We start from the raw sequence: 25,296 nt of genomic DNA on the forward strand, positions 1-25,296 counted from the left end.
TTCGTACGCTAGTATTCTCTCAGATTCTATTACGAATTACCTTGTACCAGTACATATTTTATTTGAGTTAACAGTCGAGCTGCGATGATTTTCCAACCTGGTTTGAATCTGCAGCGAATACCCCCAAATCGGATCACATTATCAAAAGGGAGACGGCGCAGCACGGCCACAAGCGATTTTTACGGGTTGTTTTAATGCTTTTTTTTTTTTTAATTCGAGGGCGTTCGACAGCAGTCGTCCACTCTCGACACTACCTACGAGCAACATCTGGGAAGCACAAAGGAACGGCGAGCTAAGGCATAACATTGGTGTTGAAGGGAAACATTGATAGATTTGGGAAATGACAAAAAAATCATCTCATTTGTTTTCATGGGACGGTGGCATATGGGAGGCTACGGTGTTTACTGGCAAAGGGGTCATATCACGAATTTCCTAGCGATGAGGACATTATTCAGAGCATTTATTGGGCCATTCACATTTATTTGTATTCGCTTTTACGAGCAGGACTTAAGGTGCAAGCTGGAGGCGCAGGGTCGCGATTGAGCAGCAGCACATGAAGGATCAGATTCGGGTGAAAGTCATAAAAATCATCTCACTGGGCTCGCATATGGTTGGGGTTTGGTTGGCGGGCGGTTCTTGATATCTCGACGATATGCATCAAGTTTTCACTTCGACACACCATTTCTCCCCCAGCAGGTTCTTCTTTAACTACATAGCATAGGCATGTCGGCTCGCATTTGCATGAACTCGGATAAACAATACCTGGTGGCTCACGCTGCACACTAGTACTGAATCCAATAGCGATTCCGCATTACACAACAAGCCTTACATACTGTTTCCCTTGCGTGTCTTTTTATTGGTTTTTTTTTTTTGTGACCTAACTGCTTCTGTCGTTCATCATGTTTCATATATGATAGCTAATTATCGACACATCACCAAGCAAGAACAGCTTTGTATATCATAGCTTACTCATCGCCGACCGCCAATTAGAGTCGATAGATCGTATAGGTACTAGGTAGGTAAAGCTTCGAAAAATGGCTGCTTATCTAATTCTAACCGACGACCTAAAGTAGAAACACAAGCGTAAGTGGCCGGCTTGCCGAGACCGTGGACCTGGGGAGCTCGGATTCGGGCATTCGGGAATGATTGATAGCTACTGTACGAAGGAGATGTCCCATGTTCAGCCTCGACCTGTTTTATTTCCCTTTTTGGGTGAACCCCATCCCCGGGACCCAGCAACGCGTGTTGTATGCTAGGTAGGTAGGCTTGTATGCATGTATGTATGTAGGTAGGTCAGTAGGTATGCTAGTAGGTATGTCAGTAGGTATATTTGGTAATGTACCTACCTATCTATATAGGCACCTACATATGTATGCAACCTCTGGTCTGACATGTTACCTAGGGCATAACCATAACGCACCGTCTCGTGTCGATCGCAAACCTGGTAGCTCCGTTGGAATGATATGATCTGACGTCGAGGTAGCCCTATATGCGTATCTGCCATACTAGGTAGGCCGCCCGAGCTGCGGGATATTATTAATATCAAATGTGCTCACGCTGGCACGGCAGTTATGATTCCCCATAACGAAAAGCCAGGCAGCGCATCCGCTGCCCCATCTCGTTTTCAGTGGAAATACATGACGCGTAGGCGTCTGGTTAGTTGAGGCGCGAATTAGCATGTACCGGCGGCGTTATTACCGGGCGAGGCCTCTCAATACGGTAAGTCAGTAAGTCGACCGTCAGCTCAGCCTTCCAGTTGCTGACGCCCAGAGACTTCGACGACAGCTGTTTAGGGAAACCAGGCCTTACTCACCGCCCCATGTAGGAAGATACGGATGGTGCGGACTAGGCGTGGATAGGCGTGGATAGGCGTACAAGTGGGTGAAGTGGGTGTGTACGATACCCAGAACGGAACGATTACGGTCGGCCGCCTCGCACACCTAGGTAACTTTCGGGGCGACGGATTATCTGCATTGAATTATACTGCCTAACGTGGTTTGGGTGATTTGGGTGGTAACGAGAAGGGCGACTGGGCGACTGGGGTAGACAGGGGGAAAAGGTAAAACGGGAAATAAATGGCGTTTGGGCGATTTCAGCTTTTGTTCACCTAGGTCCCAGCACCCAGCACCCAGCACCTGGAATCAATCCCATAGCAGTGGAAGCGAGGAAGAGAAGGACAAGGGGTTTGAAAAAAAAAAAAAAAAAAAAAGGAACAAGGGAAAACCGAGGGGGAAAGAGAAAAGAACCGTGCTTGGCTGCAACCCAATCCAAAAAGACCTTTCTATACCTACCCGTAGGTACCTATCTACTTGGCTAGGTACATCCAATACCTACACTTTCCATGTGTAGAACTGCACCTGGCTGGCGGTGCTAGTGCCGGCGCTGGTGCTGGTTCTGGTTCTGGTGATACTGCTGCTGCTGCTGCTGCTACTACTACTACTTGCTGCTTGCTTCTGCTTCATGCAATGCAAGAACTTACTGCGCTGCGCTCTCATCACATTCCTTCTTACCCAAACGAGACTGACTCCCTTACCTTATTGGGTAGGGGCGCGGGCTTACGGTCCTCCCCCCGTCTTGTTGCCCCCTCGTCCCATCCCACTGGATAGCTAGGGCCAGGGCTGCGCATGCGGGTTGCGTGATGACGAGCCGCTTACGAACAGGTGGGCGAACCAATGGCGCACGGTCCCAGCCCTGCAAAATCCTCGTGAGCTACCGTACCATGCTGTCGGGTCCTGCAGCCCGGTTGATGCGTCCCAAGTTTTCCATCGCTTCTTCCTCCATAACTACCCTTCCCCTACACCCTCTCCTCCTAACCGGCTCCCCCCTGCTATACTCATCACTCTCCCCTGGCGTTGGCGAGGATGACGTGAGCCCTTGGGACGCGGGGGTAGAAGTTTAAACGAGCGCCTTTGAGGTTACCACATGGGGGCACAGTGGTTCACAAACAGTTCGCGCTATTGCATCGCGTGGCTAGCTGGCTGTCTGTTGGTGCTGCTAGAGCCGTTCGTTTGTAGAAGAAGCTGCATGATCGATCAGCCGTGGCAGCCGTAGGTAGCACATACTTAGTATATGCGGCTTTTGGTTTGCGCGGGATGACGATTTACATATTCAGGACCTCTTTGACCTACATGCACGAAATATGCAGATATGTTGCGTAAAGTGTTTGTTTGGTTGGTAGGTATTTGATGCTCTCATGCCCCCCTGACCTTGATCTTGATCCTAACTCTGGCCTATCCTATGCTGCGTCGCTTCGCATCGGCGTTATTTTTGAAGCCCTATCCCCGTGGAGGAACTGCACTCCACGGCATAACTAGGTAGGTAGGGACAAGGGAGGCGATCGTCGGGGGCTGAAGAATGCACGTAAGTTAATAGAAACCGGGAACTTTTGCGGTCATGTCATTGGAATAAGTCAAATAAGTCTGGAAACCTAGCTCGCAAATAAGTACCTCACGGTATTATACATACGTATATGCAAGCCTCTTTTTGCTCTTCTCCACGCCCATCATGGTACGGCAACTCGTGCGTTTTTTTCGCTACCGGCGGTTGCGAGCCTATGGCAGGGAATGAAACTTGGGATTTGGAGACTATGCAACACTCCAAATGCCGTTTTTGCTTTTTTTTTTGTTTTTTTTATAACTTGATTCAAGGAGGAGTCGCCAGGTTGTCCAGGCTGTCAGGTTAGTAGTTAATAAGCCACCTACGCAGCATGATCCTGCGCGAAAACTCTCCGGTGGCACAGGCGGCACGAATCTCAACAACCCGCCTGTCGATCTCAGATGGCTTCCAATCAAAGATGACCGGGGGGACCCTGCCGATGGAGGGACGGGCATGATGATCATGAGTGAAAATCAGGTCCTGGAGTGTAAGCCTAAGTGCATTACTGATGATTCTTTGACGTTTAATAGTTCTTTACCAAGTACTATTCGTCAATCTACAACCCAGTGCTCGTCATCGTCAGGCCTGTCGGAAGCAACTTGGTAATCGAGGTCTGCAGCTTCAAATCGTAGGTACCTACTAGGTAGTATAGATTAGTACACGTTAAGACGTGAAAAGATTAGTAGCCAGCACCGCATAGTTCGATCTATTGATAGACGTGTATGCGTACGTGTATCTCTTGGCTCTTTACCCAAGTTTCCTAGCTAGGTAGGTATATGAGAAACCCTGCTCGGGCCATTCTCTACCATCTCGCTACTCAGCTACTCCAACAGACGTCAGGTCAACCTGCATTAACTGGGACGACGGGGACCCCAACCGGCTTACTCGGACAAGAAGCGCACATACAATCCGTGCAGAACTCTCACAGATGCCCAGGTAAAAGTCTTCTCTATTCCAGCAGAAGAGTAGACCTCTGATGTTTTCAAGACAGGCCGGCTCACCCGGGACGTGGAGGGTGAGGAAGAGAGATGACAGTGAAAGAAATGTTAGAGGAGCTTTAAGTTGCGACAAACCATGGATCACTACTAGGTAGGTATTCTTGTAACGCACATTCCTACTAGGTAGTTACATAACATGAAATTGCGAACATTTCTAGGCTACATGTAAGTATCTAGGTAGGTAGGCTGGTAGGTAGGCAAGTACTATCCCCCATCATAGAACCTTAAGATATAACTAGTACCTAATAACATCGCTTATTAAACTTTGGGATCATGTAGACCACGTCCATGGGAAGCGACAACACTGTTAAGTAACGAGGGTTCCTGGAACGAAAGCTACCTAGTACCTAGGTTACACGGCTCTCTAAACTCTCTACAGAATCAGGGAAATGCACGGTGGGCGTATCTATACATCCAGATGTCATTAATAAGTACACATGTACCTTGACCCTTCATAGTAGTATGTATGGTACTATGTAGGTATGGTGATGCTCAAACTTGCTCTAAATATCTCCAAGTTTACCTATAATAAGAAGAAATAAGACGAGGAATCCCATCATAGTCAATACTAGGTAGGTAGGTGGGTAGATTCCCTTTCAATGAGCACATTATAGACTTTATACGTACACGATAATTGGGTAAATCTACCTACTTAAGGTCACATACCTACCTACCTCCTAGGTATAGATGATCAGGCCATAATAGGTCCAATGTAAGTGTAGATAGTACCATTAAGTCAATTTCCTTCTCCTATTTTACATCATCTATTCCAAAATCCTTTATCTATTCTAATTAATTATCTAACGGTGATAGTTATGTCTAGTCTGCGAAAGTCCATGGAGAGATAGGCACCTAACGACTGTTAGCACATAACTCCAATCTCTTACCGGTTCATTATAAAGAGACGAGTCAATTCAAACTCGATGTTTTTTATATTCTTCGGCTCCGTTTCAATCGGAGGACCTCCGGGTTATGAACCACATCTCAGCTGGCTGAGACAAGCTACCAGATATAACCTTGATGCTATTCCGTTCCATAGCTCGGGAACTCCAAATATCCCGAATTGCTAGAAACTTTGGGTAAATAACAGTTGCACGGGAAAACTCACAGAAGAGCATCAGACAGTTTATGTTGAGAAATCCCACGATAGATACTCTGAATTGAGCTCTGTGAGCAGGAGGGACCCAGAACCAACACTCGCAAAAGAGCAGATGGGAAAAGATAATCGTTATGATCGTGGTATATTCTACGCAACCCTAAAAAAAGCTATTCTTCACTTATACCTACCTACGTTTCGTCAATGAAGTACGTAATACGTTGAAGGCGTATTGTGTCCTTTATGGAATAAGAGCAGAGACCTAAAGACAACGACATGGTCCGGAAGACCAACAAGCGGACTATGCCCTCCCAGAGAAACAAGGGTCGAGTTAGAAGTCATTGCAAAATCATCTAACCATAGCCAAGGATGGGCTAGAGCGGCATTCTTCAAGGAATGCCGGGTTCCCCTGAGAGCATCAAACTCAGGAGAACAAATTTGGTTCTGTTCATAAGTGTGCAACGAAGATGTAACAACAGCCCTTTCCCAGCAAGCACACGATCTCGATCAGTGATCTGCCGTGCATCTTATGGAAATAGTTCCGAGAGAGCCAATTGGAGCGACGATGACGATGGTAAGAACGAGCCTTAAAATATTCGCAGAGAGGCTTAGTTTCGTCAGAATGGAGCAGGTCTAAATCGTGACAGAAGAAAATGCACATGTATGAACTTAAAAAATTCGGTTATCTTGTCAGATCGTGTTCTTCGATACTCATCAGTTCAGTTGCCGATAGGAATCTAGACCAAACATCTTAAAGATTTGTTGAAGAATCGCTCATCCTAGAAACCATGAGGCTAAAATTCACTCTCCGCATGGCAAACACCTAGACAACCTTTGGATAGCCTAGGCTGCTGTTGACGAGGAAGAATAAATAGTAGAAATAATACTAGGTAGATATTGGACGTCAAATTAAATCCCTAAAACAACATAGCGGACAAGAGTGTAGGTAAATACTAACCATTCATATCCATGATATTGAGCGGAATTCTCGCTTAACCACAACACTCATACGGCCCCTCCTCACCCATGTCGAATGAATCAAAACTAGAAAGCAAGAGGCCAATATACGAAAGAATCACCGTAATTCATTTACTCCTTTACTTCCTCGTTTCCTAATCGCCAGGAGAGGTTGACTCCATTATACAAATTCATTTTCTGCCCTGAAAAATAAGAAGCGACAACACCAAGCCAAATACCACCGGTGATAGCAATCCCCGTAAAGTAGACCGAAACAATCATATGTAGTACACCCTATAACAGCTCAAACGCCTGAGCCATGCCATGCAGTGATATATCCCTTAGTAAAACACCAACCACAACTTAACCTATAGTATCAAGTCGAAGCTATCAGTTACCCATTCCGTTCCTTATTCATTCCCTCGCCCTCTCGTATCCCTACCCACACTACGTTTTTAATAGGTCGGTCCAGCGCCCCTTCGGTTCGCTCAGTCCACCTCGTCGTTCTCGTCGTGAGCTTGTTGTTTTGCAAAACTCTTCGGTGGTGTGAATCGTCTGGTATTACTATTCTTCGGTGACGGCTTTAGTAATCCGCTAGCACCACTTTTTGCCCATCCGCCGTTTGTAACCAGATTCAACGCCTTAGTTTCCGGGTCTTCTTGATCTTCCTCTTCTTCCTCGCTACTATCGTCAAACTCATTTTCGATATCCATACCCTGCTTATTCAAAGTCCGCATCGACATGGATCCAGCCGGTTGATCAACGTATAGATTCGGGTCCCGACCCAAAATGCGGTCTGCTTTTGATGGCGTACGTCGGCCACCATTACCGGAAAGCTGTAGCTTTGGGTTTGGTGCCCCAACATAATTCCTCACTGGACCAGCTCCATTCGGTCGTGCAACGGTAGTAGTGATAGGGACAAATGAAGGATCCGGATCACCCCATCCGGCGGCGCGTTCCCTTCGTCTTTGATCGTCTCTCTCCATCGCGATCCGATCCCGCGCGGCGATCCACTTCGGACTAGCTTCCCAGCTCCATCCATCGCCGGTAGTGTTGACAATAGGGAAGAACCAAAGTCCCGGTGTGGGGCCGAATAGGTGCAGCAAGTTTCTCTTGGCGCCGAGATCGAAAGCGTTGGGCAACTTCTCCGAATCTTGCTCGTCCATATACTCCTCGTATCGCTTCTGGGCTCGAACGCGCTCCATATCCTCGTATGACAGCTGCTGAGGTACGTCACTTCCATCCATGCTTGTCCTTACCTCGCCTTCCTCGGGTCTTGTGACACCTGGGAGTGCATTGGCGTGGATATCCAGCAGTTGCTGGCCATATCTCGGTAGCTGGATACCCTCGCCGTTGTGCTGTGCGATAAATCGATTTTGCAGCGTCTTTCGTAGGGGACTGAGGTAGCGGGTCTTCTCAAGGCATTCGATCGTTGTTTGATTCCGACTTGCGAGAAGTATGTGCCAACTGGTGAAAGCGCCAACAACCAAGCCGATGATTCCGGAAACGACGGCGAGCATGATAAAATTAACCGGCATCAAGGTATTGTTATATTGAGTCTGTGTTAGCATCTCATCGTAGACCCATGACCCGGAGACGGCAAAGCAGTAGAAGCAGAAGAGGGTGTTGTAGATGAGGAACAACAGAAAAGCCTTATGGTTGCGCAGTCCGATACAGGTAGCTAGCCAGGGACAGTGGTGGTCCATCTTAAGCACGCAGCGCCGGCAGGTTGAGCAGTGATGCGCGCGGTCGGGCTTCCGGGCCTGACATTTCTTGCAGAAGCGCATTTCGCCATTGGACTTGACGGTGAAGGAGGTAGCTTGTGGAGGGTTATTGGTAGGCAGGGTTGAGTAGCCGGTAGAATTAGTTGTACTACCGGGATTCGTAAAGACGGCGGTTGTATAACACCAGTTGAGCATGAGGTAAAGAAAGACGCCGCCGATGGATGATTTCGTTCCTATGAGTACACGTATGCGTCAGCTCTAATCTTTCCACAAGCTTTCATTATTTCGCTTTTGACAATGGAAGACCATTGTAGTTGTCGCATAATCTCCTAGAAATAGACGCAGGACACGAACCTATCCAGCCCGGCTTCTGTGTTGCGCTTGACCCTATACTAACGACAACCCATACTGCCCACGTGGAAAGGCTGTAGACGAATGCTAAAGGGAAATATGTAAGGCAGTTGCAGCAATAGCGCTCTAACCTCCTAGCCCATCTACGAGCCATATTCGGTGATCGTAGCGAGGGCGATGAGGTTCTATCCATTAGGTAGAAGACGGAGGTGGAAACGATGATTCAGACGAATACATGCGCAAACCTTGACTTGGGCGGAAATATTAAAATAGCGAAAGGAAATTTGACAAATTTCTGTCAAGTAAAAAGCAAGCATCACATCGTGAAACAAATTATTGTTAACGACAGTTGGATCCTACTAGTTGGGCAAATCCCCTGACTGAACAGGTTCCAACCTTTCCGAACAGAAGCTGACGTGACAAAAGACAAGGATAAGTCCACGGATGTGAGCATGGCTTAGATCCTTGGCTGTGTGGCTGTGCTATATCAATAGACCGTGATTATGTAATTATGAATGTTTACGTAAATCTCTATGATTACATAATTTGCATTTTCTCAAGTGGACAGCGAGGTTTCACAATTTATGTCATCATAATTGATTATATAATGAAAGGATGAATAAAATATGAGTAATAATATGCAAAGCTTTAAAATAATACCTTCTTCATAAACATTCCCTTTCAAGTTTCAATCTTCATTCATACACCAGCCATCGTCCCATTCCCATATGTACTCCCAAGCTCCCCCCACCTAATATTCTTAAACGTCACACTCGTCCCAGGGCTCTGCCGTCTAATAACCTCGGGATCTCCCTCCTGCAACGTACACGGTCCGGCCTTTCCCGCGTCCAACCAGTTCATAAACTGCTTGCCGTCGTTCCAGATGCTAAACGCAAGCACCATTCCCCTATCCAGCGCATGTCCCGTCGTAGTCAGGCCGCCCAGATCCTCGAACAGCGCCCCGCTAGCCTGACAGTGCGACATGCGCAAGGAGTCTCCCGGCGGCATCATCGGGTCCGTGACGTACGCGTTGTCGATCACGACCCCGTCTTGCACGTACAGCCGCCGTACCTCGTTCAGCGCGCCGTTGCTAATCGGCGACGGGTTGTCCGAGGTTAGAAATTGCGTGGTTACCGTGAACGGGCGCGTCGTATCTACCGTGAACTTGGTCGTGTTGCCCGATGCGGGCGCTGCTAGGTTGGGTCCGTAGTACGACGTGTTTCCCAGCTTCCATGTGTTGTACTCACACCCGGACTTCTCGCAGACGCCGAGGCTACCACACTGAGCTCCTTTACACTCGAATACTCCCGCGTTGCTGCAAGGATGTGCAGTGAATGCCGATGCTAGCGAGTTGGCCTCCCAGATGTCCATCTCGTTGCAGCATGATCCTCTAGAGTCGATATTCGCCTGTAGATTGTGAAGTCTTTGGTCAGTTTTACTAATACGTCTAGGCAGGTAAACAGATGGGCAGAAATGTAAGTAAATCCGTAATTTTCATTACAGAAAACTTACCACCCCATTGATAAACGGCAACGTGGAGCACTGTGCGTCGCAGTATCCTGTCCCATACCTTGCTCCCGCCGGATTGAGAGCGCTGCGGGCTCCCGTCTTGTTCATCTCGGTCAGGTATAACGCGCCGTTCATGCCACAGACCAGCTTCGACACGTCTACATCGAAGCTGATTTCTCCATGTTTCAAAAACAATATCTCGTAGTTTTCTTCGCTCTCGTCCAACAAGTATACGCGCGGGCTCACCGAAGTCACGTTGCCGTCATGTTGTGTGTACATATTCAACGTTAGAGCACTGCCGTTCGCCACCACCCCGCTGCCCTCGTAGTCCGCGCCGTCGAAAACACAATTTTTCGCGCATGCCTCGTGGTTCGGACACAGTTCTTTGCTCAACCCACCACGGTATCCCCCACAGCTACCTGTGCCATTCACCTGTCTAAGTCCGTGGAAACTGGCATCGAGTACGACGGAGGTATTCTGTGTGATACAGCCATCTTTAATCGTACACCTCTCTGTTGTAAGCTTAGGATGCGTCTCTGCTTTCCCTACACCCTGCGCTGCCGTCCGTTTCGCGAGAAGCCACGCCGTTACTACTACGCATAGGTGCATGATCGTCGCAGAGGGTACCGAGAAAAATGTTAAGTTCTAGATAGATACGAGGGAGTGTCCAAATAAGGATGTTATATAAGACCATCGATCCATGCCAGGTCCAGCCATTATCCATTATCATGGAATGCATCTGATAATAACAGAACCGCTCGCCCAAGGCGGTACATCTGCCGGGTCCCTTCTCAGCGACGACGATCACCAGCCGACTAGGCAATATATGAATATGCAGGGTTCGATTCCACACCAATGTCTGTCGTTACAGTAGATTGCCTTGCATAAAAATGGGGATGGCGGAGAGCCTAGCTACTACATTAATAAAGCCCGACATCAAAAAGGTTTCTGAGAGACAGCTTAGTGCTGAGAGCAAAGATTCAGATCAGTACTTACTCTTAAAAGTATTGTGGGTAACTATCGAGCATTCTAGAGTGGTGAGAAACTACAACGTGAATATCCATCTATATATGTACATATTATGCAGTGCAGAGAGCTTGTTCAAATCATGGATATACCGTGAAGGTGGGAAAGCTACCTACCTAGGTACTTTAGCAATAACCTCCATCCTTTGAAACCTGGCGGCTGAATTGCGTAGATATGTACGCAGGCAATCCAATTATAATCCGTTCGCGGATAAAATGGCTTGGAATATACTCTAGATAGGTAGCTCCTTGGTACCTACCTACATGGCTTCATTGGCTAAATAACCACCTCATGTACCTAGTTACACATCATAAGGATAGCCCTGGAGGTATTTAACCTTAACTTCAAGAATTGGGGAAATATATCGATTTATTAGCAATCTATCTCAAGCTAGAATAAATATTGCGTCACTACTCTAAATACGCATGATTTCTAGAGAAATGAAGAAATTGCGAGCGCATGATAGAAGCACTAAGCGCAAATACCAGCGATTATCCATGGATGTCAGATCGGGGGAAAAAACCACTTCCTCAAAAGTAGCATAATAGTTCATAACTCGCTCAGGTCCTTGATTCCGCCCCAGATTCCATTAAGCGCGTCTCTTCAATGCCTCGGCTTGTTTGGCGTTAGCATATTCGTTGGTTCCTGGCACGAAATCATTCTTGACAGGCTTTTTTGCCTTAGCCCAGTCTTCCACGACCTTCACCTTGGCCGTAGCATTGGGAAGCTCGACAATAGTATCAACGTCTAGAGCGCCATGAGTAATTTCCTTCAATGCGTATCCATAGATTTCACGCGACTCTCTAATGCGGCATTTCGATAAGCTAACAGTTTCAACGTGCTGGACCCATGAAGAAGCGGACGTGTACATGGCTCTACAGCCGGGGCAATTGAACCGAACACCAGAATGTGTAGAGGACTTTAGATGTCTTACTAATTTATTCGAATTGTCGAACTTTGAACTATGGAAATGTGAGACATGATACATGAACATGAGTCGATAGGTTGAAACTCACTTGCAATTCCTGTGAGGACAAATGTATGTCTCTAAGATGGGGTTCCAGAACACTGCCACATTAAAGTATTCGTGGGTTGGGTCGATGATGTGCTTTCCAGTGGGTTGACCTAAGAGAGCAGGTTCTTCCGGATTCTCAAAAGAAGATGACTGAGGTGTTGGTGTTGCAATTGAACCCATTTTTTTCTCTGGGAAAAGATTCTTCTTCTGAGCCCAGACGTTTCCCGTCTTCTGCTCAAGATTGTTGGCACCTGCACTGGCGGCCAGGTCGATATTTTTTGAACCTTCCTGATAGAAATCCTCCTTCCCAACCTTGGGGAAGTCTTTTGGGTGCTTCTGGGCATCTAAATTCTGGGCATTCGTCCATCCATCACCCCAAGCATCGGTGATATGAGAAGGGCCGGAAAAGTCGACATTCCCTTCGCCCTGGAGCTGATTCTTTATCAAATTCTTTGTGATAGCTTCCATGACCGTGGCAATCCCTTGAGATATATCAGAGGGAAAAATTGAACAACATTGACCTGACTCGATGTGATATATCCATCTGCTGGTATTCGTGAATTTCTTAGTACAGCCAGGACATGTCAGGTCTTGGGCGGCCTTGTGATCCTATCCAAATTCAAAGTAAGTTGGGGCACTATAAGATAGTGATATATAAAGATGAATACTAACATTCTTACGATGGGTGAACAAGGCGTCGATTGTGTGGAACGACGCCTCGCATGAGCCACACATTAAGTGGCCTGCTTGGTGCTGATGAGAACGGAGAAACTCGCCATCAAGGAAGGTAGCCCTACATTTTGGGCACCGTGGCATAGGAGGAGTGTAGGAAGAGTTGGGTTGACCTGACATTGTTCCTCAGTATTAGGATATTTGGCTGGATGAAGTACTATTGAAGAAGGAGGACAAATGACTAGCTGAAGATCTGACTTGATAGAGTAGACGTGTGTGAGTGAGACTCTAGATATTGAAGAGATAGAGGGACATTTATAAGATCTATGATACCTAGGTTGTGGAAGTTTTAGAGAAATAAGTTTTCCCAGGTAATTTACAAAGAAAATTTATGCTAGAGAAAAGGGGAAGCAGAGGGGTCTATGGCACCTTCTCATACCATTCATCAAAACAGCAAACTTTCCCTTCATGTAGTCACTATATTTAGCGTGCCTTCCGATTCAAACTGCTATTTCACCACCTCTTCAATGTCTGAAGGTAGGTGCGATTACCTTGAATGTACTATTAGTACTGTTATATTAGGTAAGCATGTATGAGGGGATTTAAGCTAGTAGCAAGCTGCACCTGTCATTGGACCATTAGCAAGGAAAGAATTCGTTGAGGATGTTTAAGGGAAATCCTATCTATAAAAATATATTTACAAGGCAACTACTAAACCTTGATAGATTGAATGATAGAAAATATCTTTGAGCAGGATTAGTCTCGTGGGACGAAGTCCCCCATTGAAAAATGATCTTATGAAAGAGGTTTTAGGTTTGTGGAATATCATCTTTACGATTGAGTATTGCAAGTCAATTCACAAATGGGGGTGTTCCCTTTGGTTGGACTTCTGGGTTACATTCTCTAGTCCACGGGGGGTGACGGTATACAGGTACCTATGTAGGATGGAAGGAAAGGGCGTCTGTAAGGGAATTGAATATTTACACGTGACTTTCAGTTTTGCCCAAAAATCACGTGATGTACTTGTCGTCATTGCCACGAGCTGCTTACGTATGCGGCTATTATTTAAGCTTCAAGGTTCCAAGATTGTTCTTTTGTTATCGTGTCGCATCAATTCTAGAATACTAAACCACATCAAGACAGCCTGGCCTTGTCTCCTAGAACACAGAACACAAGGAATTTCATAATTTTAACGCCGTTGTCTTACCTGGCCGAACTATGAACCGATACTAGAATCCTTCGTACCCTTACTATCCTTTTATTATATTCTATTCTATTCACCTCACCATGACCTACCGTCATCAATCACCACCCCGCCAATAGAACGCCACACTCGACATCGTGAATTACCAACCATTAGCCAACATGGCCACCCCAAAATTCAACACCAAGTCTCCCACCATCAGGCGCATATGTTAGCTTTAATCCTTTCAAATGCCTCATCCCACCTTTCAATAAACTAACCACTCAAGCACCATAGTAAAAGAAGCCGCCGAACTCTCTACCTCTCCATCGCCTGACTACACAGCATCCCCCCTCGAATCCGACCTCTTCGAATGGCATTTCACTCTCCGTGGCCCCCCTAACTCCTCGTTCGCCGACGGTTTATATCATGGCCGTATCGTTCTCCCTCCTACCTACCCCCTGCGCCCACCCTCCTTCCGCTTTACAACCCCAAGCGGACGTTTCGAAGCGAACCGCGAGATCTGCCTAAGCATCAGTGGGCACCATGAAGAAACCTGGCAACCCGCATGGGGGGTACGCACCGCGCTAGTCGCGCTACGCTCCTTCATGGAGACCGACGCGCGCGGCCAGCTCGGCGGCCTCGACACCAGCGACGCTGTGCGGCGCAAGCTAGCTTCCGAGAGTGGAGCCTGGCGCTGCACGACTTGTGCTAAAACGAATAACGAGATCATCACCGAGTGCGAGCAGCGATGTAAAGAACTCGATACCGAAAACGCCGAGGCGGGTAAGAGAAAGGAGGTCGAGATTCCCGCCGAGCTGAAGATGGGATTCCGGGACGAGATGGAGAAGGCGAAGGCTGCGAACGAGGGAGACGCTAAAGGGGATGCAGAGAGCGCCGAGTTGGCGGAGGGATTCGTGCAGACGGTACCTGATCAAGAAGTATTGAGACCTACGCCTACGACAGCGGCACCACCTGTCGCTCAGCCCACGCAAGGAGTTCCGCCGCCTACCGGTCGAATACCATTGCCGGCTCTGGTAGACCAGGGCACATCGACGCCGATCACGACACAGATGAGCCCACACGCGGGAGTGCCGCCTTGGATCGATTACGCTATCGTGTCGCTGGTGATCATGTTAATCGCCATGCTTCTCAAAGTTTTAATGAGTTGAATTCAACAATTCAGAACAGGCACCGGGATTTGGCGTTACTACTGGCTGGCAGGATACAGGCGTAGCTGATGTTGTTATTATTCGCGTTTCATGACAATTGATACCAAGAACTGAATTAGATTCTAAATCACCAACAGACTAACATGTCAATAGTGAAGATTCTTGTGACTAGTATCTCATTACCGGACCAGTAGGTGTCGTTGTGTACAACATGAATTCCACGTATCTGCTGAGAGATGATGAATCAAGCCCTCATGTCCTATCTACTTGGATAGGTACCAAGTAACCAATTTCCCTTCAATCTTATAATGAAACTCATGATATGGACTTATGAAAGCTAAAACAAGTTTTGGTACAAAAATAGCTTTCTTCAGGTAACTAGAAGAAGAAAAAATGAAATACTCATGGCGCCAGACGGGATCGAACCGCCGTTTACACGGATGTTGCCTTAGGCTGTATCTAGCCTACAAACCACAACGTATTGTCCTACCACTAGACGATAGCACCTTATAATGGTAGTATACGGGACGGATGATGGAAACTCACACTGTAATCAAAGATTATATCAAAAGAATATCTGTTTCTGGCTTACGCGCTAGGTCTCTGACCCTAGAACCTTTGCGACGGGACTGACCCGCAGTAGTAGGCACGCCGGACAGTACATACACTATGAGCAGTACGTAATAATATCAAAATGGCATATGGGGCAACACGCAGAATATATGAAGAAAATCATTAAAATCATTATTAGGGCGAAAAATGTCAAAAGTTAGCATGATTAGCATAATAAAATTAATTATTGTAGAACAGAAGCTTCGTACGAAGCACAATCCAGTGGAATAGTTCCTGATAACTACCTACGTAGGTACCTGGATTAAAAATGGCTTACAGTATCTTGAAAAGATCAAGTAAAGTCTTAAAGTAAGGCCCATGGGATATCGTAGCCTTCCAAACGCCTCGTTATGCTCCTTGCTGTACCATGCAATAAAAATACAAGTGACAATTTCTCACTCCCTAAGCTCTGAAAAATTAACTTCCTCGCGATATCCTTGCGCTAGCTTCCCAACCACCAACCACCACCACTCGCCCACCGTGGCACTATTATCCGACTCGAGGCGCTGCAAGATACCTAGCCTATCGGACCAATCCATAATCAGCTTCGCTTCGAACGGTTCGACAAACGGCTTCATAAGCACGCTTGCAGTTTCTGGAGTTAAGGGGCCTTTGGTCGCCATTCCCAAAACCATCATGCCAAGATACGTAATCCATCGACCTTTGTTAAGGTTTCCGAAGAAGTCGACCCAGATGGGTATCTCATCTCGAGGCCCTTCCTTAGGCGGCTCCATACGCATTGCCAGGTGGAGGACAGGGAGATCATCATCAAACAAATAGGTCTCTGTAGGCAATAATTTTACGCTGAAGTGATAGTACGTCTTCGGGAATGTTCTACCATCGTAGTTGCCAGGCTCGAATCCAAAAGGGATATTGGGGGCACCAATGGATTCCACACGAACACGGCCATGGGCTTGCAGATTAATGATTGCCAAAATCGTACCGTCATTGGCAAGATACGGTACAATATACTCTTCGCCGTTGCGAAACGCTTGGTCAAGGGATGCTTTGAAGTTGATAGCCTGGTAAAATTTCTCGACTGTAGGAGCCTTCTCAAGTTGCTTCGCAAAGACTCCGTGTAGTCTTAAGGCTTGGCCAAATATCTTGCCCTTGCTTCTTGCCGCTATTCGTTCTGACGTGAGTTGGTCAACAACCTTCTTGAGCAGCTTATTTGCTTCAGCCTCGTTTCTATCAATCAGTTTGAGGAGCTTCGCGCGTATTTCTTCTGGCATCTTGGAATGTGTTATCGGGGTAATACACAGAGAGCGAACCCACGATCTTGCGCGACTTATGAGTTCTTCTTCCGCTGTGGCTCTGCGACCGAGGGGAATGGAAACAGGCTTGCTAGCGGTTGCTTCGACGCGAGAGTATATGGAAGCTAAACTTTGAAACCATGTCTCCCTCCAATCTCGAATCTCATTAACTTGGTCTTCCAACCAGTACGTTCCTTCTAAGGCTCGGCGGGATTCGGGAAGGTTCACGTTCTCGTGTGTCTCGAGTTTCGTTGCCCAGATAACTAGCGATCTCCAATCATATGAGTCGAGGTCGTCATAATTAAGAGGCTTGACTTCTCCTTTTTCATACGCCTCTATAAACGATGATTGGAACTTTTTCGTCAAAGCATCGATATACGTCTTGCGTTCCTTACTAACCCTAGGCCAGAATTTCCTCAGGAACGAGTGAGAGTACTGAGGGAATGTCTTCAGGATTAAACCAATATCTACCTTCTTCTCCACGCCTCCCAGAAGAGTCTTGAAGACCACAAATGCGGCTATCAAGTCGGTCTCGCCATTAAGACCAAGTTTATCCTCGCTGGGTGCTGGTCTGTTCACACGTCCTCGGTGTAAAACGGGAATTGGTCCGAACTGTCTTGTCTTGTATTGTATTTCAACCCGGGGTATTATTTCCGGCTGGACCTTCCTTGGTGTTTTGGGTACTCTGGGTTTGACCTTTTCTCTAGACGGAGACACATTTGAATCCTTTCTTGGTCTACCCCTATTGCGACGGATAGGGATTGACACCCCGGCATTTTCATCATCGGGCGGCGAGTCTTTGATGTCGTCTGGAAGATTTTCCGCAGTATACTGAGTCTTGCGCGGCCATTCGAGAGTGCGAGCAATAGGCTGCATGCTCGCTCTTGATATATCGGGGGAAAGGGATATGAATATACAATCAAAGTCGGGTATGATCGATCCGTGTAAAAGGATTTGAGATCCATCAGGCGACTTCTCCCATTCCTCGATGATGCTCACTTCTCGCAAAAATTTTCCGTACAGGGGATCTGCCCAAGAGTTGAACTGAAACTTCCCCCGGAAAGTTTTGATAATATCACCGGCACATTGCGGTAAGTTCTCTCGTATGAACCACTTAGTGCTTGGCATATTCCCAAGCAACGCGAAGCTTGAGTTCTTCTCGAAAAAGCTGGATGATAACGAAGGCCAATAACCCGATCCGTTGCTCTGGATTGCTTTATGCTTCGCAAACTTTGTACTAGCTTCATTCGAGATGGCATTCAAATCCTCGTCCGCAATGCCGTCATGCTGCGCATCCACCATGATCGTATCCTCGTCCTCATCGTCAGATATCGAGTCATCAGGTACAAATGACGTAGAAATTGACGGCTTCACAAATCGATCTACTTCCGCCAGTTTACGATGTTCAGATGCACCACCAATTATCGCTTCATTACCGAATTCCTGATCGCCCCCTCCTGGAGATCTAGAATTTTGAGTGGCTGAACCTGATTGTTTCTTAGGCTTCGCCCTCGATACTTTACCAGTAGCCTTCAGCGTGTTACGACCACGCAACTTGGAAATGAGTCCATTTTCGCGAGAAATATCGGATGAGGATAATGCCTTATTAATGTCGAACTGCAATGAAGGAGCCCCTTGGGGCAAGACCGACCATGCTCCGGTCGAAAAGTCTTGAAGGCAGGCAGTTTTGTAGCTCCATTTCTCGATCTGGCTCTGGTTCCAGATATATTTTGCAACTTTCCCAGCTTCCCAATACTCCCGGTGGTCACGGCGGTCATGTCGATTCTGAATTTTGAATGCACTTGGGGGTTTAGACGTAATGGAGGCGTCAATGCGGATTCTTTTGGTAGGGGAAGTGTCTGCCATTACGTCGTCGTTCATTGGCCTCTTCAAGCTAGTTGCATTTGCGGCGACGTCAACCATGACATGTGCCGGGTATTGTAGGACTTCGACGTCCTCAGTAATGCTTGACTTTCGGGGCAGGTTTTGGACATCGTTTGATTGCGAATTATCTTTATGCCGTGATGCGAGTGCGTCAAATAGTTCGCCTTCCTCCTGCGATAACGAAAATGCTTCTGGGATATACGGCTCCGGAAACATCTCTCGCATTTTCTCTTTCATGATAACTACTTTGGGCTCAGCGGCTAATTTCACCGCATCAGTCTCTCCAGGAATACTCTTTCCAAGTACAACACATTCTTCAAGCTTCCCTTTTTCATTGAGGAAGCAGAAGTGCATCTGTATCAATGTGCCAGCTTTCTCCATTCTGTTGACCACGTTTTGACAGACCTTCCAGTCAGGAGGTTCTATGTCATGATGTCTTTTTGCCCAAATAGACACCATAGCCTGGTATACAGAGCGTTGTCCGGGAAATACGCCATCATTGTTATCAAGCAAATGCAGGATAATATGGTTGGTACGCTCCCTGCGTAGTGTGCCAACAGTAGGGTTAGATCGCTTGGGAGTTTTCTTTGGGGTATATTTCTGATTATATTGTATGTCTTGGCTCGATTGATTAACGATTGTCGTACTACCTTGGCCGTCTCCCGTGGTACACGCGGCGACGGAATGATTGGTGGTCGAAGATCGAACACCCTTTTCTAGGCTTCCAGATACCGTGGGCTTCAGTGAAGAGGCTATTGAATCGGGTTTTGGCTTAGGGACAACATTTACATGTTCTCCCGGAATTGAGCTGAGTATGGAGCCTTGTTCGTTAGTCCTAAAGGGCCTTTTTTCCTTCACCTGCGGCGACGCTTGACTTGCTTGGCGTAACTGAGAAGCCATAGCAGATGCACTGGGCGTTGCAACCTGGCCGCCGTTTCCTCGGCGTCTTCGATGATCTATAATATCATACGCCTCCAAGTTCTGCAAGGTAACAGATCCTCTAACAGACGTCATCCCAGATAAATCCTCGGTAAATAGGTTAAGCGTGAGGGATTCATGAGGACGAGTACGTTTGGAAGGCAAGACGCGACGGTTCCCAACATCAGGGGTATCCTGGGGCACATTGAGATCTAAACTCTGTCTTTGTAGCGAGTTTCGAGTTCGAGCTTGGTTCTGATTGTCGGATATAGCTGATGATTCGGCCCGAGGTACCGGCTTAGGCTTTGGGAGTTGCCGAGGGGGTTTGGGAGGCACTATAGGTGGCGGGACGAAAGTAGGATTGCAAGTAGATCGAGATCTGTTGAGGTGATATTCTAAACCGTTCGAGTTTTTCCAACTGTTGCCGCACTTATCACACCGATATTCTGGTTTACCACCACGTCCTGCCTTCCGTTTGGGTTCTGCAGGCAGTACTCCTGATATGGTAGAATCGCCTTGAGCTAGAGACGCGGACGCACTTTGACTTGAGTCTGCGGGATGTGCTAACCCAGTTTGAGGTACAGAATCGTCTTCATTGCCTGCGTGCCGTTTTAAAAAGGATGGGTTTTTGAGAGCATCGTGTCTGAATGCGATGACGAGTGATTTCTTTCGTCTCCCCTTCTTCCCAGGAGGATCCAACATATTGTCCGGTTCACGATAAACACCAGGCGGTCGAGAAGGCCGACGTGGTGGAGTAGGAAGGGAAACTGAGGGGGATGGCAATTCCGAGTCATGGGATTGCTCTCGTAAGCTTCCCATGGGAACCACCTCAAACTCATCTATACGAAAATCTGTTTCCTGATCATGTGCAGGCCTTTCCCTTTCCTCATCTCCCTCAATTATTGAAGGGGATTCTTCTACCCTCGGCATCTTGCTAGGAGGCTTCTGGTTATCCGTGCTCGTTTCCTTACCAAGTTCTTCAGTCAGGAGCCTTTTCCGCTTTCCTCCCCACTTCGGAGTCGATTTTCGTATGGTACGATTAATGTGGTAGAACGAGGATTTGGGTGTCTTTGCAATCCTAGAGAACAGAGGCTTTGAAAACTCGAATTTATTCAGCGGAACAACCAAGTCCTGCCGCGAGATATTCCCATCAACAGTTTGTTTAGATGCCCCAGTTTCCTGATTTTGAGCTTCGTCATCTTTTTCAAGTCCCGAAGAAGGACCACCAATCTGGTTATTACTAGAGAAAAATTGGTAGGTCATCGTCTTCCCCAGACGAGTAAGCTGCGAGATGACATCTAAATGTTGTAGATGGCTAGGTTGTGAATTGGATTGTGACAATACCGCCGTGAGTGCAGCGACATATTTGCGATAAGTGTGTCCTAATGTAATACGACCGACCTTGGCATTTGAGGATCCGTTCGAACCAGCCCTCTCGATTATTTTGAATGCTGTGTTAACCATCGGCTCATATGGATTCCATAATAATGATATTGGCTCCTCGTGGCTCATGAGTTCCGCCGGTCGTTCAGTTTTAGGGGTCTTCTTCATTTTCGCCTGTGAATGAGGGCTGGGCTGGGCCCCTTTGCCTTTGCTGTATCTAGCTCGGGATGCCTGGCCTCGCTTCCCAAGGCGCGCCGATGGGACTTTTATATGAGCACTTGGTGTAGTCCTAAATACTCTCCATTCCTCGGCTGTCGGCTCCCTTATAAACTTGATACAGTCTTTGAATAGCCTCTGGCCATTAGCGAAGCGTGCGGCCACAAACGTCGCCGCTCCAATGTTCGTGAACCAGCGCGACGTCTTTGCTAATGCTCTCATCTGGGGCACGCCTCGGGTGTCTAATTTGGTTCGCATGTCGCAGTACCGCATAATCTCCCATGCCTTGAGGACAGCATTGAAAGCTTGAGCGACGGCTATGTAATCAAGTCTTTCGCCATTCCAACAAGCACTAAACGGGACCGGAGCAAGGTCTTTAGTCAAGGCCTCCTTTGATAGATCGACCTTGTTAAAGTTAAGGCCATCACGACCCATCTTCGCACTCTCGGAAAACTTAGCAAGCCATAACTTGCTGGAGCGACATCCTCGAAGAATTATAGGTTGTTTGATGATATACCCTTTTTTAGCAAGGGAGTCGGTTCGAGTCGGGAGAGAGCGCTTATCCTGGCCGGATAATCTAACTAAATCTCCTTGAAGGATACCATTTTCCCTTGTAGATGCGATATCAACAAGAGCCTTCCATTCAAATAATGGAATTCTCTTGCTATCCGGTCCATGTCCAGCAAGCGTCTTCCATTGACGCTCCTCTGAAACATAAAGGCGAGGTCTAAACTTCCCAGTAGTTTCTTCTACGTCTCGCGAGTTCTTTGGTGCGCGGCGTTTATCCTTGACGGGAGTGGAAGTTTGATTACTGGTTGATTTGATATCATCTGTAGAAGGTTCAGGATCTTGCTCTTCTGGAAGAGCTAGGATCTCATCTAGTGATAGATGATTGAATCTCCTGTTAGAACCTACAGAGACGTCTGACCTTACTACCAACCAACCCCAAACCTCCGAACCAATAGAAATGTCATAGTTGCTAGGATTTTGTTGAATATGAGATTCGTGGTTGGAGATGGTAGTGTTCCCGTCAACGCCATTCAACTCATCGCCCTCACCACGGCGCTCTCCAGGAGGATTTCCAGTCTTACTTGGACCAACGTTGTAAAAAGATCCTATCTTTTTTAACAAGGCAGAGACGGAACATCCTAGAGAATGAATAAGTAAGATATAATTACACATCGATTGGTACCTAGAAGATTATCGAATTAATTGAATTAAACTTACCTCGAACGCCAGAGAAGGCGATTTCAATTAAGAGTGCATCGATCAATTCTTCAATATCCACGTCCAGTTCCATACTGGAAACTGATATTCAAGATGGATGTTGGAATGAATAATTGGAAATGAAGAAAGGGTTGAAATTGGCGACAAAAATTTAGGCGCTAAAAGGATCGAACGGAAGTGCTACAGGGGTTTAACTTGCAAATGCGCAAGATGTTTGGTTCTAAATTGAGAATGGAAGTGAGATTGATTTTTCAGTGAGGGGAGATGGGGAAGTTGGGAAATTTGTGGGGTAGATTTGTACATAGTACATAGCACCTTGAAACCTTGAAGGATTACTGGCTGGCAAACCTAAAAAATCGGCGGCTGCAACCAGTTGTAATATATTTTTGGCTAAATATCGGTTAAATGGAACCTTCTTATATAATGTAGTGCCCACTCTACACTGGCAGACTGGCAGTGGAGTATTTCAGTAGTATTTTAGTATTATTATTTTCTCACGGTTATTACATTTAAAGGGGGTCCTAGGTATTTTGTCAAAATATGGTTAACAATTGCACACCTCCGATAACCTTATGAATAGGATTACCGCCCCAGTCTTCAATTATTCGTGCAAATATATTGGTAGTATTATCTCATCTGGTAAGCCTTTTCAACTCCTATGATATGCTAACTCACCCAGCCGTTTCCTCATTGCACAGCTTTAAACCGCAACAATCTTGACTTTCGAAACATCTAAGGTTTCTGTATCTATCAGCACCACCTCTTGTGTAGCTGAAAAAGATGGTACGGCAACAAGCCTTACGACTTGTCCGTCCGGACCCTGGATAACCTTAGTACCAAACTCGGGCTGGCAACCCACAAAGTAGAGGTGTGGACATGTCTGCATAACAAATGGGTCATCGTCCTGAAATGGATAGCTCCCTGTTTCTATTGTTAGTAGAGCATGGTAGGAATAAGGGTTTGTTGACTTACAGAGTGTGTCCGGTGCTGTTGGGGCACAGCATCGCCACCTACACATAGCTTCCATCATACCTAACCGGTCATCGCTGCCAACATATTTGAAAATATCGTCTACATTTTGGCCACCAGTTCCTAAGACTCTCCAACCTTCGATCTCACCTTCCCACGGGTTTGTTACCGTGTCAAACCAACCTACTTCCGAGGACGTCGGCTGAGCCGTGTAAGGCCTTGAATAGGGGAACATAGCTGGATGTATCGATTGTTGCGGATAGCTAGCATTTGCAGGATCCTGCGCACCGGGTAGCAAGGTAATTGGCATCGTAGGTAATAATGTTGAAAGGAATTCGTCTAGTAGTTGCGATGGCTGGGCGTTATATGAGCTGCTATCGTATCCGTACTTCTTGTGAGCCTTTTTCTCGCTCATATCCTCGTCTATTGCTTCTCTTTCTTCGAGAGATATCGAATTCCCGGCGATAATTAATCGGCTTATCTGTGATAGTTCTTGTTGTGCTGCCGGGTCCAAAGACTCCCCTAATAGATATTCTAGTAGTAAATTCAGCTCGATGGCATGTGATGCGTCACTTCCAGAAAACCCCAAGCCAGAAACAATCGCTATTTTTTTCCCACTGCCTTTGGATCGGGCGTCGGTCATCTTGGTATCCTCATCCTTTGGCTTGACTTTCTCCTCTTCTATGCTGCCTTTCGTGGCTGGCGGGTTGTTTAAGGCCCAGCGATCCGGCTGTGGCGGTAGGTCGGGGAATTTTAGGTCAATCACTTCTAGTTCGCCGTTTGAATTCTCTGTGCCCATGGCAGCTACAATGCAACCGGTAACCAGAATAACAGAATTTAGAACATCCCCCACAAGGCGTACGCGGCCAGACTCGTCTTCAAGCATGACAGCATCAGAGCCATCTTCAGAGTAGTATTTTTTATTCGAGATAGGCGCCGAAAGCCATCGCTATAAAATGGAAGAGAAAATTAGATAAATCAAATATAATTTAACCCGCTTAAACACGTACATCCTTAGAGACATCATCGAGAATATTAGGCTTTAGTGGCATGTCCATGTAGACAGTGCCGACAACCCAACATAGCTCACCCTGTCGAATATCAAGTACTCGGTCAGCTTGCTTGACAGGCTCATCTCCGATGACCTTGCCTTCCCATGCATCAAATGCTAGCTGCTCAACGGCAGGCTTGATCTTGGTGAGTCTCAGGAAGTACATGTCGGCAAACTGCTGCTTATATGGCTTATCCTTGTCGAGCCTAAATGAGTGCAGAGGCTTGTAGTCTGAAGGTATTCTTTCAAGTTCATTTTCCGGTTCGCCCCTGTGAATGGTTAATACGGTCATGTAGAACGAACCAAGTAAATTGAACATACGAAGGCTTCCGGAGCAAATTACCAGGAATCTCATCTAGTGAAGTCATTTTGAAGTAATGTCACCAGCATACATGTTAGAGTGTAAGAACAAGAAATTTAGAGCGGTATACAATTCCGAAAGAGTGTATCGAAAAGACGCGCTCACAAAATTGACGACGCGTTTTTGGCGTTAATTGATCGTGGCTGTCTATCTTGTGGCTTAACATAGTACTTTTGCTTAGTGGTATCCTGGAACACCAACACCATGATTGGTTTAAACCCCTGTATGGAGGGGTACGGCTACTAGGTACATAGGTACTTGAATAAGTCAGTACAGTGTGAATGTTATAAGGAATTATGCGGATTTTATACTGGCTAGTACTATCGATAAGAGAAAAAAAAGTT

At 46.7% G+C, this 25,296-nt stretch overlaps 6 protein-coding genes and 1 non-coding gene across 7 annotated transcripts; 1 reads left to right on the forward strand and 6 right to left on the reverse strand.

Moving 5' to 3' along the window:
* Positions 1 to 6,914: 6,914 nt before the first annotated feature.
* GGS22DRAFT_180835 (palmitoyltransferase PFA3) lies at positions 6,915 to 8,655 on the reverse strand (the record flags this gene model as incomplete). The annotated part of the gene is made up of 2 exons (XM_047963809.1): positions 6,915 to 8,383; positions 8,505 to 8,655. The coding sequence occupies 2 exons, from the start codon at positions 8,653 to 8,655 to the stop codon at positions 6,915 to 6,917; spliced, it is 1,620 nt and encodes a 539-aa protein (XP_047817135.1).
* Positions 8,656 to 9,115: 460 nt separating this feature from the next.
* Positions 9,116 to 11,050, reverse strand: GGS22DRAFT_168383 (glycoside hydrolase family 7 protein). Its single transcript, XM_047962137.1, has 3 exons — positions 11,007 to 11,050; positions 10,014 to 10,918; positions 9,116 to 9,908 (listed from the first exon to the last, which is right to left on the reverse strand). The coding sequence occupies exons 2-3, from the start codon at positions 10,617 to 10,619 to the stop codon at positions 9,201 to 9,203; spliced, it is 1,314 nt and encodes a 437-aa protein (XP_047817136.1). The 5' UTR covers positions 10,620 to 10,918; positions 11,007 to 11,050; the 3' UTR covers positions 9,116 to 9,200.
* Positions 11,051 to 11,389: 339 nt separating this feature from the next.
* Positions 11,390 to 13,653, reverse strand: GGS22DRAFT_168386 (uncharacterized protein). Its single transcript, XM_047962138.1, has 3 exons — positions 12,724 to 13,653; positions 12,053 to 12,660; positions 11,390 to 11,998 (listed from the first exon to the last, which is right to left on the reverse strand). Exons 1-3 carry the CDS (start codon positions 12,901 to 12,903, stop codon positions 11,626 to 11,628), a joined length of 1,161 nt encoding a protein of 386 aa, XP_047817137.1. The 5' UTR covers positions 12,904 to 13,653; the 3' UTR covers positions 11,390 to 11,625.
* A 154-nt stretch (positions 13,654 to 13,807) lies between these two features.
* GGS22DRAFT_168389 (UBC-like protein) lies at positions 13,808 to 15,328 on the forward strand. Its single transcript, XM_047962139.1, has 2 exons — positions 13,808 to 14,137; positions 14,204 to 15,328. Exons 1-2 carry the CDS (start codon positions 14,089 to 14,091, stop codon positions 15,076 to 15,078), a joined length of 924 nt encoding a protein of 307 aa, XP_047817138.1. The 5' UTR covers positions 13,808 to 14,088; the 3' UTR covers positions 15,079 to 15,328.
* A 155-nt stretch (positions 15,329 to 15,483) lies between these two features.
* GGS22DRAFT_t99 lies at positions 15,484 to 15,585 on the reverse strand. The gene has a single exon. It is a non-coding gene; the product is annotated as a tRNA-His (tRNA).
* Positions 15,586 to 15,856: 271 nt separating this feature from the next.
* Positions 15,857 to 22,644, reverse strand: GGS22DRAFT_195469 (uncharacterized protein; the record flags this gene model as incomplete). Its single annotated transcript, XM_047965672.1, has 2 exons — positions 15,857 to 22,492; positions 22,572 to 22,644. 2 exons carry the CDS (start codon positions 22,642 to 22,644, stop codon positions 16,086 to 16,088), a joined length of 6,480 nt encoding a protein of 2,159 aa, XP_047817139.1. The 3' UTR covers positions 15,857 to 16,085.
* Positions 22,645 to 23,068: 424 nt separating this feature from the next.
* Positions 23,069 to 25,076, reverse strand: GGS22DRAFT_168393 (DNA polymerase alpha/epsilon subunit B-domain-containing protein). The gene is made up of 4 exons (XM_047962140.1): positions 24,913 to 25,076; positions 24,551 to 24,860; positions 23,544 to 24,489; positions 23,069 to 23,492 (listed from the first exon to the last, which is right to left on the reverse strand). The coding sequence occupies exons 1-4, from the start codon at positions 24,957 to 24,959 to the stop codon at positions 23,272 to 23,274; spliced, it is 1,524 nt and encodes a 507-aa protein (XP_047817140.1). The 5' UTR covers positions 24,960 to 25,076; the 3' UTR covers positions 23,069 to 23,271.
* Between the last annotated feature and the right edge of the window lie 220 nt (positions 25,077 to 25,296).

The sequence above is a fragment of the Annulohypoxylon maeteangense genome, assembly GCF_022496945.1.
Source record: "Annulohypoxylon maeteangense strain CBS 123835 unplaced genomic scaffold GGS22scaffold_13, whole genome shotgun sequence".
NCBI classification, from domain to species: Eukaryota; Fungi; Ascomycota; class Sordariomycetes; order Xylariales; family Hypoxylaceae; genus Annulohypoxylon; species Annulohypoxylon maeteangense.